Source organism: Leguminivora glycinivorella, chromosome 7 (assembly GCF_023078275.1).
Source record: "Leguminivora glycinivorella isolate SPB_JAAS2020 chromosome 7, LegGlyc_1.1, whole genome shotgun sequence".
Lineage (NCBI taxonomy): Eukaryota > Metazoa > Arthropoda > Insecta > Lepidoptera > Tortricidae > Leguminivora > Leguminivora glycinivorella.
The window spans coordinates 11,093,624-11,106,252 of NC_062977.1; the positions used below are offsets into that span (position 1 = coordinate 11,093,624).

The following is a 12,629-nucleotide window of genomic DNA, read 5'->3' on the forward strand; positions in this document are numbered from 1 at the left end:
GCGTTGTCCCGGCATTTGCAACTTAGGTTATTAATACATGTAATGTATTATTTCCTTTTAAGTGAAAATACATCCAAAAACAAAAATGAAATAAAAAAAAAACATTTTTACCGATGTTTACAGTCATATAACATTTAACATTCTTTTGGCCTCGGAAATTAGTGGTTAAAATATTTCGGGTTCCTCATTACACCGTGTACCTAAATGCCTAGTTTTCTACGGATAACTGTTATGTAACATGTCAAACATGTGTATGCGGGTATTTATATTGGAGCATTGTATTTAGATTAAATAAGTAGCTAGTAATCATTGATCCTGTGATTTGATTGAACAGAAGCAATATACAATTCCAAATGTTGTGTGAAAAAAGTCTTATAATATACATAACAGAAACAAACCTGCTGTAAATTCGAAGTTGGTGCCGCCGAAGAAAACATAAATATTGAAGTTGATGGAACTATTTAGCATATCCTCCAGCGTGGCGACGACCGGGGCTGTGGGGACCCGCTTGAATGTCTCGCCCCAGTGCGTTAACCAGCCTGGATAGAACTCTGAGTTCATCAAGGGACCGTGCGGCATGTAGCTCCTCAATGCTTTAAAATTATCTTGTAAGGCTTTCTCTGTTAACAAAAAACAGAAGTCAGGCTAAAACAAATCGTTGTTGGGTCCAGGTATTGTCTGGTCATGTGCGATAACGTTAATGTAAACATAACTATAGGTAACGGAGTTTTTTGATGGTTTCCAATAACAATTTGAAATATTCATTGCTTAAATGTGTAGTTTATATGGAAGGATACCTAGTACACTTACTTGAAGTTGCACCGAAATCGATTGTGGTGAGAACATTTGGTATAGCACCACTTTGAAACATGGAAACGTAAGTGCCATCAGTGGTGTACAGGAGCGCTTTGTCACCCACATGTTTCAGCATTATGTCCCGCGCTTGTACTTTGTATTCCATGTCACTACCGTAACTGCCATATTCATTTTCCACCTGTCATGCGCATGCAATTTGGTCATTATCATTATTTAAACACATTAGAAAACAGAAGTGAAAAAATTACAATAATTACCTGAACTAAAATTATCGGACCTCCGTTTCCAAATAATAGGGGTTTGAGTTGTTCAAATAATTTCTCCAACCATATTTTTGTTTCAGCGATAAAATCTGTTGAAAAGTTTAACAATAAACAAATCGAAAAAAGAAACTCGCGTGAAACATTTACATTTAAAATCTTCTTTATATTAGGTACTTTGTTTTTTCGCTATTGTTTTCATTATCATTATTGTTTTCTCAGTATTACTATTCACGCTTATTTGAATACAAATTCAAATGCCTGGTGCGGCCCGTATAAAAACTTTACCTTCATCAGTCGATCTCAATCGTATTTGAGGGTACTTTCCTAGTAGCCAATATGGCAAACCGCCCTGTAAAAGTAGAAAAAAAAATATTGTAAGATACATAATAGTATTTTATGCAACCGGTGTCTAGTCTAGACGAGGTCATAAAAGGCGAGTGACGTGGGTAACTAAGTTTTTAATCGTTTTCTGGAATACATTTTGTGAAATTCACACTGTTTCTTACCATTTCTCGAAGCTACAAGTTACAATTTACAAGTGGTTGTCTATGTCTAATATGACAAGTTGGCTTCCGCTTGTAACTTGTAACTTTCAGTTTGAGAAATGGACCCCAGCTGCCCAAAGCCAGCCCCGCCGCGGTAAGGCAGTAACGTTATAACAATGCGTTGCCATGGTTACAGAGCCAAACAATGCTTTTTCATTTTTAGGGTTCCGTAGTCAACTAGGAACCCTTATAGTTTCGCCATGTCTGTCTGTCTATCTGTCTGTCTGTCCGTCCGTCCGTCCGTCCGTCCGTCCGTCCGCGGATAATCTCAGTAACCGTTAGCACTAGAAAGCTGAAATTTGGTACCAATATGTATATCAATCACGCCAACAAAGTGCAAAAATAAAAAATGGAAAAAAATGTTTTATTAGGGTACTCCCCCTACATGTAAAGTGGGGGCTGGTTTTTTTTTTCATTCCAACCCCAACGTGTGATATATTGTTGGATAGGTATTTACAAATGAATAAGGGTTTACTAAGATCGTTTTTTGATAATATTAATATTTTCGGAAATAATCGCTCCTAAAGGAAAAAAAAAGTGCGTCCCCCCCCCCTCTAACTTTTGAACCATATGTTTAAAAAATATGAAAAAAATCACAAAAGTAGAACTTTATAAAAACTTTCTAGGAAAATTGTTTTGAACTTGATAGGTTCAGTTGTTTTTGAGAAAAATACGGAAAACTACGGAACCCTACACTGAGCGTGGCCCGACACGCTCTTGGCCGGTTTTTTTTTTCATTAAGTAGCGGGAGTTGCCTTTGGGGAATAGACTGTTATGTTGGGTTTTAAAGATCTATGCTCGACCCTGTAAATGACGAATAACAGTTCGGGAGTAGAAATACTATCTAAAATGCATAATAAAATAACGTAAGGAGGGTGGTGGTACAGCTTAACAACTGATTGTATTCCTAAAAAGCGGTCTCTATATTTAGTAAGTAATGATCATGCAATATTTATCGTAAAAAAAGGTGACATATCAGTTTTCATGCACAAACATCTACTGTTATCTGTACATACATATGTACGTAGATTATAATATCTCTTTATTTACATGAACATATTTACATAATTATATAAGAAACTAAGACTAAACTTAAAAGCTAGATTTAGTTTTTTTCTAACAAGTAAGAAAAACCAACTTACAAATACTTATCTAAAAATATAAAAGAGTAAAATTATAGCTCACCAGATCTCTTTCGGCACATATGTAGGGCCCAGGGCGCAGTAGAACATGTAAGCCTTCTTCCGCTGCGAGACGTACAAAAGCAGCCACATCGCGATCGCCTTCGAAGGAGTATTGTCTCTCTTCAGGCTCATGGAAACTCCATTCGACATACCTGATTGAACAAAATATAAATTAGCATTTTAATAATATATGTAAATAGAGCGTTGTATGTATATTTTTTTGCATGTATATAATACTAACGTCGACACAGCATTAAGTCCAGCTGCTTTCAATTTATGTAAGCGATCCTTCCAGTACACTGCAGGTACTCTAAAGTAGTGCAGAGATCCTGACTTTATTTGGAATGGTTCTCCGTTGATGGCGAAATTATCACCTACTATGGTTATGCTGGGATTAGACTGAAAATTTAAATTTACGATTAGTGTATCTAATTATTAATTATTTGCAGTTATGTTAATGTGTAAAATTGTAACTAGAACTACATAATACTGAGTATGGACAGAGGTATGAAGACTATGAAGTATGATTCTGACGTTTATTAAACACATTATGTTAAAATTATTCTTTTTATATAGGTACCTAATTGTTTTTATTAATAACTGAAAATTGTTTCTATTAAAATTAGACTAGTTATTATTTTACATAAGGTGTGTTTAAAATATGAAAAAAATTTAAAGTCCGTATGAGCTACAAGGAAAATATCCATACTAATATTATAAATGGGAAAGTGTGTGTGTGTCCGTTTGTTTGTCCGTCTTTCACGGCAAAACGGAGCAACGAATTGATGTGATTTTTAAGGTGGAGATAAGGTCAGTGTGGAGAAGACCGTCTACCCGGAAAGACCGTCTATTGACAATAACTTTTGTGTTAATATATCTACGCCTCTCACACCTCCGAAGGTATACCAGTTTTTCATCCTTAAGCCATTGGTCTTGAATACATATCCCTAGGACGAACACTAGTTAACAATAAACTTGATTCGTGTTTCGAACTCGAGCATCGAGTTCAACATGGTTCCGCAAAAAATTAAAATAAAATAGAAGCAGTCGGAATATTTGTATATCATGTATGTAACGTAGTCATTTAATAACCGTTCTTTCTGACTAGTACTATTTTAATCTACTCAAAACGCGTTCAATTTCTTGTTTTATGTCCTGAAATATGTAACTTAGAAATTGTGCCTACTCAGAAAGTCCGGCATAAAAGAGAAAGGCAAGACCGGCATACGATAAACAAGGGGTTGCCAACCTTTTTTAGGCTTTATTGGAAATAAGTCGAATGTAAACATTATCAACGTTTTTGGCTTATGATAGTTGTACCGTTTTTGATTTTAACTTCGAAATACAGTTTTGGTAAAGATTCGTATGGTGTTACTAATATCATTCGAAAGTATTAAATAAAAATGACATAGTTGTGAAGAATTATAAGTGGTGAACAGAACTAAGCCTACTTACACTGCATTACTCATCATCATATTTAAGTTGGTAGTGTTTGTATAGATTGTGCAACATGCGGCGACAAATATTTCAAAAGAGAGTTATGTATTTTAGAAATAAAAGTAAGCATTTTGAATCCAAATATTTATTTAAACAGAAAACATAATATTTGCGCACCCTTGACAAAACATTTGATAAAGGTTGTTCGTCAGACGGCAGAAACTGAACCCTGGAGGCACAGAGGGTCATATCGAAACTATGATTAGTGGCACAAACTGCGCACTTCTCAAGCAAAATCATTTCGTCTTCCTCGTCGATATATACGCTGGCGTTCGGAAGTGCATCAAAAAAAGATTCTATCAATACATTCTTCGGAAGATGTATAGACATGACTTGTATATTGTTAATAAGAGTTTTGAATGATTCACGGTTATTTTCATTAGACTTATATTGACCAGGATATAGACCGTGATTACCTTTTTGATTTTTGTCGAGCTCCCGATATTTCGACGCAGTTGCATGCATCATGATCACGGAAAACAAAAATCAAAAAGGTAATCACGGTCTATATCCCGGTCAATATAAGTCTAATTGTATATTGTTTGCTATTTTTAATAACTGAAACAAATATTTATGTGTTAAGTATACAAATATTTATGTAAATATTTATGTATTAATGACATCTGAATCTCTACTATGAATTTTTGAAGTCGTAATCGAGCAAAATGGGGCAAAGGGTGTTTATTGAATCCTGAACGAAGTAAAGGAATCTCTAATCTCGCTACGCTCGGGATTCAAAATTAGAATCCTGAGCGTAGTGAGGGATTCAAGTATTAACGCTCAAGGTGGAAATAATTTTGCTACCATGTGACATATACAATTTTTCACGTCACCAATGAGGAAATTACCAAAATATTAATAATGAATATACCTACTGCAAATCAGTAGTACGAACTTAATCTACAACAATTTATAAACGATCATGAAATATAATGTCAAAACTCTTTTCATTGAATTAATATGTTATACTGGCAACATAAAATCCTTGAACAGAAAAGAACCACTCAGCTCCTCCAAGACTCGAGTTTGTAATATTCATACTCCCCGAGTTACCCACAATGTTTTTCATCACACTTGCAACATAAAAATATGTAAAAAGATAAAAAAAAATTGAATGCGGTACTAGAAATTTCATAACTCCCTTGGGAGAACGATTTTTCTATAACTCACGCTCCGCCTGCGTGTAAAATCACATTTAGTGTGCGAGTGTGATGTAAAAAATATACAAGTCATGTCTCTACATCTTCCGAATAGTGTATTGATAGAATCTTTTTTTGATGCACTTCCTAACGCCAGCGTATATATCGACGAGGAAGACGAAATGATTTTGCTTGAGAAGTGCACAGTTTGTGCCACTAGTCATAGTTTCGATATGACCCTCTGTGCCTCCAGGGTTCAGTTTCTGCCGTCTGACGAACAACCTTTATCAAATATGTTTTGTCAAGGGTGCGCAAATATTATGTTTTCTGTTTGAATAAATAATTGGATTCAAAATGCTTACTTTTATTTCTAAAAATACATAACTCTCTTTTGAAATATTTGTCGCCGCATGTTGCACAATCTATACAAACACTACCATCTTAAATATGATGATGAGTAATGCAGTGTAAGTAGGCTTAGTTCTGTTCACCACTTATAATTCTTCACAATTGTCATTTCTATTTAATACTTTCGAATGATATTAGTAACACCATACGAATCATTACCAAAACTGTATTTCGAAGTTAAAATCAAAAACGGTACAACTATCATAAGCAAAAAACGTACTTATATAAATATATATTGATATTGTTTACACTCGACTTATTTCCAATAAAGCCTAAAAAAGGTTGGCAACTCCTTGTTTATCGTATGCCGGTCTTGCCTTTCTCTTTTATGCCGGACTTTCTGAGTAGGCACAATTTCTAAGTTACATATTTCTGAACATAAAACAAGAAATTGAACGCGTTTTGAGTAGATTAATAGTACTAGTCAGAAAGAACGGTTATTAAATGACTACGTTACATACATGATATACAAATATTCCGACTGCTTCTATTTTATTTTAATTTTTTGCGGAACCATGTTGAACTCGATGATCGAGTTCGAAACACGAATCAAGTTTATTGTTAACTAGTGTTCGTCCTAGGGATATGTATTCAAGACCAATGGCTTAAGGATGAAAAACTGGTATACCTTCGGAGGTGTGAGAGGCGTAGATATATAAACACAAAAGTTATTGTCAATAGACGGTCTTTCCGGGTAGACGGTCTTCCCCACACTGACCTTAGTTTCAAAAACAGATAAGTAGTTGGATTTATATGAGCCTTTAATATCGTGACTAAATTGTATTCGCAGGTGTTTGTTGGAAAAACAGTATTATGCAATATCTGGACCTGAAAAGAAAAGGTTATGAACCCCATCTACGGGACATATGGCGTCTTGCCTTATAAGTTATAAATAGAAAAATGCTTATATGTTCAAAATTTCAACGTTATTTTAATATTTATCTAGCACATTCTGCCCCGTTATTACGTAAAGTAACAATGATCATGATTTTGGAACCTAGTCTCATATGAAATTACGCGACAACAAGCACTAGACGGTCTTTCCGTGCTCATCGCGGGAGGACGGTCAACCCGCCGAGCCTTAAAAAAAGTGATTTTTATCACTTAAAAGTACCTTACTTCACCAAAATACTGTAAAAGCTTTGTAAAATATAATAATTGCTATCCCATAGGACCATGCGCATTACGCCAGACTGCATTAATTATAGAGTTTTATCCACTCAAACTTTATTTCAAATAAACTATGCCGGTCTTGCCCGCACTGACCTTAGTTGAAGGGATGGAGAGTGATATAAGCTACTTTTTGTCTTTCCGTGCTCATCGCGGGAGGACGGTCAACCCGCCGAGCCTTAAAAAAAGTGATTTTTATCACTTAAAAGTACCTTACTTCACCAAAATACTGTAAAAGCTTTGTAAAATATAATATTTGCTATCCCATAGGACCATGCGCATTACGCCAGAATGCATTAATTATAGAGTTTTATCCACTCAAACTTTATTTCAAATAAACTATGCCGGTCTTGCCCGCACTGACCTTAGTTGAAGGGATGGAGAGTGATATAAGCTACTTTTTGTCTCTTTCTAACGCGAGCGAAGCCGCGGGCAAAAGCTAGTAACAATAAAAAGATAAGCTATTTTGAAAATACCTACATAGTGTTTATATTTAGTTATTTACTTTAATTGCGTTAAAGCGATATGTAAGGTATTTCTGCACACGTGTAGTTTTAACATATAGATTCTTAACTAAATATGAGGTACGAGTAAGAATGCACAACAAAAAACTCTGTGAAAATAAATGATAACTTCTGTGAATTACTCAATTGTTCATGCAAGTATACAATGTGTAAATCTAATACGGGCGAATCTCTTAACGGTGGTTAATATAAGACACAAGAAATGTACTTCGAGAACTTTTACTCATTGAAATTATTTTTTTGCATACAAAATAATTCGACCCGCAATGTAATGCAAACACACTCATGTTAACGCTCATTGACAGTCAATTTTAGAAGCTCGTCATATCGCGTGTGTGATTAACTGTCATCGCAACTATGTTTACAGTACATTGCTGCTGAAAATATGTTCAGAAACTAATTATGGGGTGAAAATTGGAAACACCTGTTAATTAATGACAACACTAATAAATTCTATGTCTGGATTAATTTATCGCCCGTTAAGACGCTACAGGAGCGAAAATGCTAAAATGGAAAGGAGCCCCCTTTCAATTTGGAAATTTTAGCTACATAATTATACTAGTTATTAACTAGATTTATCAAAAAAAAAATCGTCCATTCAGTACAAGTCAATTAAAAGATATTGCGAAAAAAATCTTTAAAATCGAGGTTCGGCTCTCGACTGTTTCCTCCTTCAAATCTTAATCAATCGTAACAAAATTTGAGAATCTGAATAACAATGAAATAATCTGTGTCGGACCGTTTGGTTTGTTTGGTTCTTTTGTTGCGCCATAATCAGTAAGGCCGTTTTAGTAAATTTTTGATGGGTTCTATAGCGTCTTTAAAAATAATAATATCAAAAAAATCAAAACGGTCCGACACAGATAAAGTTAATAATAATCTGTGGTGAAAAAATCATTGCTCTATCTTCTAAAACCAGGGAGGAAATACTCGAGAGTGTTTTTATGGAGAATTGACCCCTCGTGTGCGTGTGGATTGAGTGAGCACCTTCCGAAAATAAAAATAAAAATATGCTGATCATTTAGTTAAAGTTCTAAAACAATTGTAAAACGAATTTCTGAATTTGTAAAAAGATAAATCAAAAGATACAGTTATTAACATGTGCTCACTCAGTTCTCATAAACTACCAACGAAAACAGTGAATGTATTCATTTAACATATAATATTTATATACTAACATTTAGTAAAAAATATGCCAAATTACCTCTAGAAATTTTAGATCACCTAGTGACGTATTTAATTTTTTTCAAATAGTTTCTTATGCTCACTCAATCCTCACACTTTTGAAAAGCCGAATTTTGACGAAAAACATAAGATTTAGACCGCTATTATATGTGTATAGCTTAGTAATAGTAAATGGGAATTTATAAAATACAAAACGAACCACTAACGTGTCAGGTTTTTTTATAATATTTTTTTGTAAGTGCTCACTCAGTCCATACGTTTGAGAAAGTTAAAAATGTAAATATCTTAAGATTTGTAGCACCACAGACACTCGAAAGTACTTCAACATTTAGTAAAATTTTTTACTAAATATCCACCATCTAATATTTTATATTCGTTGTCTGGTTTTAAAGATATTCAGACATAACTTCTCATACAAATTTATCATGTAGGGTGACCACACTATGTCGGCTCCTGATTTCTGGTTTCTTACTAGTGAAGTATTATATTCTTTGTTTCTTACCAATTATCATTCATGTCCTTTTTAATGCATGAATGTCGATATGGTTATTATCCTGACGTCGATAAAATTACACAATACACATCATCACTAGGCCAAGAACATAACCTAAAAACAGTTTGCAGATGGAGAATTAATATGGTATTAGTTTAATATAAACTATTATCAAAATTGAACGAAACTCCCCAATCTCAATATGACATTGGGAAGGCGGGGAAAATCAGGAGCCGACATAGTGTGGTCACCCTACATGATACATTTGTATGAGAAAAGTTATGTCTGAATATCTTTAAAACCAGACAACGAATATAACATATTAGATGGTGGATATTTAGTAAAAAAAAAAATACTAAATGTTGAAGTACTTTCGAGTGTCTGTGGTGCTACAAATCTTAAGATATTTACATTTTTAACTTTCTCAAAACGTGTGGACTGAGTGAGCACTTACAAAAATTTATTATAAAAAAACCTGACACGTTAGTGGTTCGTTTTGTATTTTACAAATTCCCATTTCACTTTTACTAAACTATACACATAAAATAACGGTCTAAATCTTATGTTTTTCATCAAAATTCGGCTTTTCAAAAGTGTGAGGATTGAGTGAGCATAAGAAACTATTTGTAAACAATTAAATACGTCACTAAGTGATCTAAAATTTATAGAGGTAAGTTGGCATATTTTTTACTAAATGTTAGTTCATACATACACATACATACAATCACGCCTGTATCCCATAAAGGGGTAGGCAGAACACATGAAACTACTAAAGCTTCAGTGCCAATGTGCAATGTATATAAATATTATATGTTAAATGAATACATTCACTGTTTTTGTTGGTGGTTTGTGAGAACTGAGTGAGCACATGTTAATGACTCTATCTTTTGATTTATCTTTTTACAAATTCAGAGATACGTTTTACAATTGTTTTAGAACTTTTACTAAATGATCAGTATATTTTTTAGGGTTCCGTAGTCAACTAGGAACCCTTATAGTTTCGCCATGTCTGTCTGTCCGTCCGTCCGTCCGTCCGTCCGCCGTCCGTCCGTCCGTCCGTCCGTCCGTCCGCGGATAATCTCAGTAACTGTTAGTACTAGAAAGCTGAAATTTGGTACCAATATGTATATGAATCACGCCGACAAAGTGCAGAAATAAAAAATGGAAAAAAATGTTTTATTAGGGTACCCCCCCTACATGTAAAGTGGGGGCTGATTTTTTTTTCATTCCAACCCTAACGTGTGATATATTTTTGGATAGGTATTTAAAAATGAATAAGGGTTTGCTAAGATCGTTTTTTGATAATATTTATATTTTCGGAAATAAACGCTCCTAAAGGAAAAAAAAGTGCGTCCCCCCCCCTCTAACTTTTGAACCATATGTGTAAAAAATATGAAAAAAAGCACAAAAGTAGAACTTTATAAAGACTTTCTAGGAAAATTGTTTTGAACTTGATAGGTTCAGTAGTTTTTGAGAAAAATACGGAAAACTACGGAACCCTACACTGAGCGTGGCCCGACACGCTCTTGGCCGGTTTTTTTAATTTTCGGAAGGTGCTCACTCAATCCACACGCACACCTGTATCGTCTTAAGGCTTACTATACTAACTAAGAGCGAAGATGGTGCAACCGAGCGACTCGTAGATTCCGGACTCTTGACCTGTACGACTGAGGGCTCGGACGCCATCGACGCATGACACTCGGCCTGCGCCACACCGTACACCAAGCAACATATCCAAAGCGCTGCGCTGCGCCTGCAGTCATTTCGCAACCGCATATCGCCCTGAAATTCACAGAAACCCGGCCATTCATAACTAAATAAGGTCTATAAATTTTCCACGGTCCATGGATCATACTATGAAAATAGGAAATACAGATAGCCATTAGCCACTGCAAAGTGTTCTCGTCATTATACTCATAATCACCACTGCACAGCAGATATCATGCGTAGTAATTTTTTTTTTGTTTCTATGAAGAGGGAAGAATAGTGGCAGTACGTAAATACTGTAAATAGGATAATAAAATCGTGCTTTTGCTACGTTATTCGTACCTATTATTTATTTCGTTTTGAAAAAAATGAGGTAGATAGATTTTAGTTATTTAGTGATTGTTTTGATTATCTAACTATTACTTAACTGTAGGTACGCTAATAATTATGTAAGAAAAATGTTAACGTAAATTGCCTTACCATTAGATTAAAACTATGAATTTAATTCGTAAGAATTTAGCCCAATTAATATTATTAAAATTAATTACTCGCATTACATGCACAAACGGCTATTAATTATCGCAATACATGTTTTTACTCCTTAAGGATAGACTATAAAATACATTTCTAGACATTGTAAAATACAATTTATTGAGTTAGATAATTCCTTTACGTTGACAAGGCGCATATAACATATTATTGTGTTTAATTAAACTTCTGCTTAAGTTTCTACTTGGGACTAATAAGCAAGATAAGATTTAATACATGTGCCCAAATTTAGTTACCCACAAAAAGGCTTTCAAATAATTGTAAATAGTTTAAAAAAATTATTGTGTAGGTTTTAGGTTTAGTTATGAATTTTAAGGTTTTTTTAGCTTCTTTATTTGTTAATCCATTGTGTTATTTGTTTCCATAAATAAAAATATTGTGATTAGCCCAATCGAATTTATCGTATTGACAAATATTAACAAGATAATGCCAGAAGCATCATGTCATTAACTTAATAACTATAATACCTATAAGTAATTGTCATTATGTATTTGTTTTATTTTATACCTCACGTCTTACCGATGTAATGACAATGACCCCTCCGGCTTCGAGCTGCGTCTGGGCAGCGCTCGTACTCACTTGAACTATGTGAGATCAGTTAGGTAGGTACCCACTTGATATGAATACAAAGGTAATCCAAATGTAACACGAGTGACTTTTTACACAATATGTATATCGACCGCTCACGACCGCCTGTTGCGCCTCACTACGAGTTACTCCCGATTCATACTCATTACTCGTTTATTAGTTAATTATGGAACAAGTAATGGCTGCGTCATTTTTAGGGTTCCGTGCTAAAATCGAAAACGGAATCCTTATAGTTGTATCTTGTCCGTCGGTTTGTCTGTCCGTATTACTTAGAATTTTACTCAGAAATTATTGGGAGATTATTAAAAATATACCTATTATGGCAAAATGTAGAATGAACTTTATTTTTTGAGCCGCTACGTCGTTTAATAGTATTTAAGACAAAATAATATATTCAGTGGGGCACTCTATTCTCTTAAGTCCCGAGAGCTTAAGATTCGAATTTTGAACTATGATGGAATTAAGCAAGGTTTCAAATTTCAAATTCATCACTGATACATAATTACATACTTACCTACTTATAACTAAAACAAAAAAATATATAAGTAAAATAAACATGTG

At 34.3% G+C, this 12,629-nt stretch overlaps 1 protein-coding gene across 4 annotated transcripts in view; it reads right to left on the minus strand.

Moving 5' to 3' along the window:
- Nucleotides 1-12,197, minus strand: part of LOC125228309 (beta-galactosidase-like) — a 28,889-nt gene extending 16,692 nt beyond the window's left edge. The window contains exons 1-8 of one of the 4 annotated variants that reach the window (XM_048132820.1): nt 12,000-12,197; nt 10,833-11,006; nt 3,050-3,207; nt 2,810-2,960; nt 1,365-1,428; nt 1,074-1,171; nt 811-994; nt 399-620 (exon numbers count right to left, since the gene is read on the minus strand). In XM_048132820.1, the coding sequence (XP_047988777.1) occupies nt 399-620; nt 811-994; nt 1,074-1,171; nt 1,365-1,428; nt 2,810-2,960; nt 3,050-3,207; nt 10,833-11,000 (1,045 nt within the window). In that variant the 5' untranslated portion in view covers nt 11,001-11,006; nt 12,000-12,197. Of the gene's footprint in view, nt 1-398; nt 621-810; nt 995-1,073; nt 1,172-1,364; nt 1,429-2,809; nt 2,961-3,049; nt 3,208-10,823; nt 11,007-11,987 lie in introns of all 4 variants that reach the window. The other 3 variants (XM_048132819.1, XM_048132817.1, XM_048132818.1) reach the window with 3 other exon arrangements.
- Nucleotides 12,198-12,629: the final 432 nt, after the last annotated feature.